Source organism: Pygocentrus nattereri, chromosome 5 (genome assembly GCF_015220715.1).
Source record: "Pygocentrus nattereri isolate fPygNat1 chromosome 5, fPygNat1.pri, whole genome shotgun sequence".
In the NCBI taxonomy this organism is placed as follows: domain Eukaryota; kingdom Metazoa; phylum Chordata; class Actinopteri; order Characiformes; family Serrasalmidae; genus Pygocentrus; species Pygocentrus nattereri.
The window spans coordinates 25026759-25032810 of NC_051215.1; the positions used below are offsets into that span (position 1 = coordinate 25026759).

General features: G+C 37.7%; 1 protein-coding gene across 1 annotated transcript; it reads right to left on the reverse strand.

The window, feature by feature from the left end:
* Positions 1-701: 701 nt before the first annotated feature.
* LOC108425409 (otoraplin) lies at positions 702-4383 on the reverse strand. Its single transcript, XM_017694038.2, has 4 exons — positions 4201-4383; positions 3707-3846; positions 1091-1201; positions 702-962 (listed from the first exon to the last, which is right to left on the reverse strand). The coding sequence occupies exons 1-4, from the start codon at positions 4322-4324 to the stop codon at positions 939-941; spliced, it is 399 nt and encodes a 132-aa protein (XP_017549527.1). The 5' UTR covers positions 4325-4383; the 3' UTR covers positions 702-938.
* Positions 4384-6052: the final 1669 nt, after the last annotated feature.

Genomic DNA, 6052 nt, shown 5'->3' on the forward strand with positions numbered 1-6052 from the left:
ACCGTCCTTGGGCAAGACTCCTACTACTTCTCCTACCTTGGCCTTCGTGTGTAAAATGATCAAATTGTAAGTCGCTCTGGAGAAGAGCGTCAGCCAAATGCCATAAATGTAAATGTAAGTCATGGCAATGACTTAATCATTTCATTCCCACACCTTACTAAGTGATGGCCGCTCATTAGGATCTCATTCCCACGCGTTAATAAGGCCACACATTCTTTTTATTTATACAGGATGTCATCATCAGGGCTCCGTAGACTAACATTAAATGTAAAGTATGCTTTTGCCATCATGTTTTATCATTTTGGAGATGGTTTTGTTCTGACAGCAGTGATACATGCTTTGGTAAAATTGGATAGTTTTCCTACATAAACCAACACAAACATTAAGAGTGGACTGCTGAGGCAAAAATTAAAGAACAAGAAAATGTAGATTACAGGCCCTTTAACACCCACACACTTTCCCCAAACCCATCCCAGAGCAAAACATATAAATACATTGTACATTTATGTTCAGTGACTTCCTGAACTGAATCTGACTGTGAACAGTTAAAAGGGAAAACTGAAAATACATCAAAGAAATGAATGTTTGGGTTCATTAAGTGGTACTTTATGATACTTTAGGATCATCTATGGTAAAAATGCCCAGTTAAGGTGGCCAGATCTTGAACAAGTCATCATTCAAGGAAAAAAAAAGACATCTTGTTCATTTTTTTCTCAAATCTTTAATAGCATATCCATGATATTGTGCTGGTTAGGTTTCAAATATGACAGATAACACTACAAACACTTCTCAACTTTTCAATGCAGGTAAGCCAACATTTATGTTTACTGACCACTGAAGGTAAGGATATTATACAGTAAGCTTATAATTCTCTTACTAAAGAAAGCAAAGCAGGATCCAGCATGTTTCTTCAGTTTCAGCCACACTTTCTCTCCTCTTCAATCACAGAAGAAGTCCATGTCCTGTTTTCACATACACAACAACAAAAAAGATCATCATAAACCAAAGATTTTGAACGTTTTTGATCGTCCACTTTTTAAAATGTGCTTGTCTGTGAGGACGGAAGTGAGCGGAGATCGAGTAAACTCACTGTTGTGGGCATCTCTATAGTTTTCTTCTCAAAAATCTGTGTCTCATTAACATGGTTGTAGGGGAAATAGCCAATGACACCCATCTGGTCCATGTAGCGGTCACCATAAACCTGTAGGAGAAAACTGGGTATCACTTTATTTGAATGATCCACTGCAGATGTTTTGCAGATGCTTAACTTGTTATTAAGTTACATTTGATTCAACATTTATTAACATCGCCTTGAACATTCTAACCCCAAATTTAACCTCAGCCTAGAACGTAATTCTGATCCAGAACCTAGTCCTGATCATAAACCTAAATCTGGTTATAATCCTAGTCTTAACAGCTAATGTTACGGAGAATCAACACAGTTTGTTAAAGAGACACTCAGGCCAAAATGAAAAATGAACTACATCTACGTCTGTCATAAACGTGCTTCTATATATCCCACAGCAGCGCCACAGCAATCTGTAGAGTGAGATTTTCTGGTTTACATACAAGAAAAGAACAGTGGTTAACAATCTGTGGGCCACAGCCCCCCCAGTTGGCCACGGCGGTACTGCTCACAGGCCATTAGCAGTATTTTTTTTTTTAAACTGCAAAACTTCATTAAAATATTAAGAAATTTAACCAAGCCAATCATTTTTATAAGACAGATATTATTGCAGTATTAATTATCTCCATTACAATACATAGATATGTAGGTGGAGCTCAGTGATCAGCCTGGAAAAAATGACACAGCTAGCAAAATATGGTTAGATTTGCAGTGCAAGGCAATGAAAAATGTATGGAATTCATCCTACATAAATACCTAAAAACAGATATTTGTAGTTTATTTATGATGATTATTTTGTTGCATAATTATACAGTCAAGTTAAATTCGATAGGCTACATTGATTACTGAGTTATATTTGCCTGTTAAATCTTGTGGGATGTGAACACTTTTGCAGTGGTGGACAAAGTACACAAACTATCTATTTGAGTTAAAGTAGAGGTAAAATATTACTCCAGTAAAAGTAGAAGTTCCCCCCTTTAGACCTCCACTTGAGTAAAAGTACTCACGTATTTGCCTTCAAATGTACTTAAGTATCGACAGTAAAAGTTCTAAAAGAGTAATTATGGCTCAAATGTCCTGTTATCATTTTTATAACAAGACTCGCTTCATGAGCTCATTTTAGGTGAAAATCCTCCAGTGTCTCTCTTGGTAAACCAGTCTTTTAATAGAAGGTCATTAATTAGTGACGCTGACGTCTATTAAAATGATCATAAGCACAAAACCCTGAAGGTAAACAGTTTCCATCAGGGAGAACCGAGTGGCTCTGAAATCACTTTTTACACACAAGCAAAGTTTCAGTTTAAGATTTATTTACAACTTCCAAAAGTTCCAAGTTTAAGTTTAATAAAAGCTGCTTTAAACACAGATTCAGAAATGAGTTTCATGAAAAAACTACTTAAGTACAGTAACAAATTACATTTACTTACATTTACTAACTGTCCACCACTGCACTTCTGTGGTCAGTTGTGTGGGCCCTGAGTTTCCAAAGGCTGGGGGGGCCCTGCACTAGGAAACCACCTTCTGATGATGAATGTTGAAGGAACGTTTGACAGACTGCTTTGGGGTGAAATTTTAGATGAGCTGTGTTGAATTTTGTTTTTCCCTGAGCTGCCAAATTGAGTACAGAGAGCTAACGTTACTGCTGGGAAGCTAAACAGGTACACAGTTGCCTCGATATCTTACCTCGGTCTGGATTCTTTTCTCTGGAGAAAGGGTAAAAGCCTTATGATTTTGTTCGATGGCTGAGGTAAGAGTTACACTAGTGCTTGTTTGATTTACTTATTAGACCATAGATTAGTGGTTAGTCTAGCAATCAGGATTAGTCGATACCACAGGGATTCCTGATGCTTGGGCAGTGCACGCTGGGTATTGTAGTAAAAGGACATGTAAACACCATGTAGAATCCATTAATCAATGAGGTTAAAGGATTTGATGCTGCACAACTGCATGACATGACAAAGTAACATATCGCTGTCATCGGAAGAAAACCTTGTATCTCCAAGATGGTAACTCTACAGGAGAAGGAAAGACATACATTACTTTTAATGTAAGTCAATGGAACCAGAATTTTTTCCAAATAATTTTAGGTACTTTCCTTTAGTCCAATCATCACAAAATTTACACATAGTGTAAAGGGTAACAGATATTTTCAAATTATGCCAAAAACTGAAAAATGTCCAAAACGGAGATATGAGATATTCTTCCGACAACAGCAATATTATACTCTCGTTTTATCCCCTTATATTTTTGTGCTTCTTTTCAGTGACCAAAGACAAAACGCTGCAGTTACTTCTTATTAGAATAAGCAATTTCTTGCCAATTATAGCATACATGAACACTTACACACACTGCAGAGACAATGTGCAATGTTTTAAGAATCTAAATCTGTGCACTTTTTGATCATTACAAGAATTTATTATGTCTTATCCTATAACAATATAAGAATGGCCATAATCTTGCAACAGCGGCTTTCATCAGTTCTTTCTTTTATCTGAAGATAAGGATACACAAGTGCGCACATGTGAAGCGCAGACTGATACGCAGAGAGAAATAAATCACCCTGACAGTTCAGATACTCACGCTTCCAGACCAGAAGACTCCGGCTCCCTCTACAGGCTTAAGCTTGGAATAAACATAAATCATCTGGCCTTTCTTCAGGTTAATGAACCTGCAGTCAGAAGCTATGTAGTCCTCCAGAGCTTCAGCCACTGAGATCACATCTATAGAAGGAAAAAGGGTTTTTTCAGCACTTGCCAAAGAATGCAAACGTCTCTTTCCCTACATAAGAATATAAAGTACATTGTGCACATTTGAATCCCACAAAAAAATCAAAGTGTTTTCAGTGTGTATCTATCTACATTTTTAAATAATTAAGGTGTCAGAAAGAGGTTCTTTAAAGTGATGCCACAGTGGAATCACTTTTGGTTAGATTGGTTGATGGTTTCAGTAGATTTTTTTGAGAACTATGTATTTAAAGCTTCTTTTGGAGATCAAATGTGGTTCGTCTAAGGCCTCGCCTCAAAGAAACATTCATTTTTAAGGTGCATCCATCCATCTATGTCCAACAAACTCACATGAGCAGTACTTGTCTGCGCATATTTTTCTGTCGGCCAGTTTCTCCATGCGAACGGTGTGTGCAGCTTGGTGCAGAAGTCCAAAAGAGACAGCAAGCACAATCAGGCAGCCCAGCTTGTCCATCTTCAGGCCAGGTGAAGTGAGAAATGACTTCTTACTGCAACATTCCCCGCTGCACCCCTCCACAGTGGAGAGAAACGGAACAAGCTTCTTTGGGGCAGCCAATCAGGCCGCGGCTTCAGAGGTCCACATTCCAAACCCGAGGGGGTGTCGGCACTCTGTTTGCTGAACTAATATTTTTTCCCTTCTTCTGTGAAATGCTCTCTTGTTCATGATGAATCACGATGCGTGTTTCTGAGTGGTCACTGCAAGCCTACAAAGCACAGCTGTAAAAATGGACCCATTCTGCATGAATTAATTGTAAATTGTGTGGTTATTTATTTGCAATATGGTTTTATGATTTTCTTTCTTATTTATTTTTGCTTTATACTCTGTGCACAGCACTGCAGAGTTTAGAGAAGTGTCAGATAAAAAGCATTAAAATCTTTGCCTTCACAAAAAATTGCCTTTCTGCAAGCGTCAGACAAGATAACGAATATAGTTTATAAAGTTGTTTTACTGCTTTGTTATTTCCAAATGGCAGCAATGCAGTATTTTAGGATACTAACTAATTTAGGATACTAACTAATTTTAAATGTCTGCCCAGGCCTTCATTAAGCTCTGAACTGCATATGCCATCAGTGTTTCCAGGTCTGCGGGTTACTTTAAAAATGCAGTCGTGGGAGAAAATGGTAAAGTTTCAGCTTCTGGTGGACACACCTTTCAAACAAACTTTTGTTTGGAGATATTTACTGGACCTGGCAACCTTGCCTCGATGGCAATTGCCAAAAATACAATAAGAAAAACAGGAGTGATGATCAGAGTTAACCAGTTAGAGATGATTGAATAAAATCATAATAAAATTGAAAATTGGGTAACACTTTATTTGGGTGGTCCATTGCAGATTCTTTGTAAATGTTCATTTAAGTAACAATTAACTGAACAGTCATTAAATGCCACTGAACTTGAAGTTGAGTGTAACATGGATGGTTCACTGTAGATCCTTTGTAAATGCTCAGTCTGCCTTTCAATAACATTTAAGTAAATACCCATTAAATCCTACTGAACTTGAAATGCAATGTGAAAGAATTTATTAAATATATCCCTAACCTTTAAACCCAACCCTCACCTTAACCTCAAGACAAAACCTACATCTACTCCTAATCCTAACCCTAACCTTAATGTTGATGATAATCAACTAAGGATCACAAGAAAGTTTGTTAATGATTTAAGTAGCTGTAAAGCATCTGTAGGGGACCATCCAAATAAAGTGTGACAGAAAATCGAAAGCTATAATCTTTGGGGATGGTCTTAATATCCATCCATCCATCCATTTTCCAAGCCACTTCTCCGTCAGGGTCACGGGAGGGGGTGGTGCTGGAGCCTATATGGTCTTAATATATTTAATAAAATTTTTAAATTATATAAAGATGAGGCACTGCCAGCTGCATCTCCAGAATGAGAATAGCCGAGCTATCTCGGCGATGTATTGTTGCCATAACTGCTGCTAACGCTATTGTTATGTGTGTCGACATCATGCCTGATATTCAAAATGTGTTGTAATCACTGCGGATGGTTTTGTTTGGGGGATAAAATGCTGATTAAAGAACAGGTCAAAAAGCACCAATAAATTATCCAGCATTCCCTACAGAGGGCAGCATTTAGTATCTCACATCTTAGTTTGGCCAGACATGGCTCAAAATTGCTCAAAGTCTGAAAGTTGATGTGGTTTACCCTGATGCTAACAGCAGA

What these genes read in the sequence shown, in the direction of transcription:
- LOC108425409 (XM_017694038.2), bottom strand. Translation starts at nt 4,324, where the DNA reads ATGGACAAGCTGGGCTGCCTGATTGTGCTTGCTGTCTCTTTTGGACTT. An exon ending in CGCAGACAAGTACTGCTCAT is followed by an intron (nt 3,847 to 4,200) that starts GTGAGTTTGTTG and finishes TTCCTTCTATAG; the next exon opens with ATGTGATCTCAGTGGCTGAA. An exon ending in CTATAGAGATGCCCACAACA is followed by an intron (nt 963 to 1,090) that starts GTGAGTTTACTC and finishes ATGTGAAAACAG; the next exon opens with GACATGGACTTCTTCTGTGA.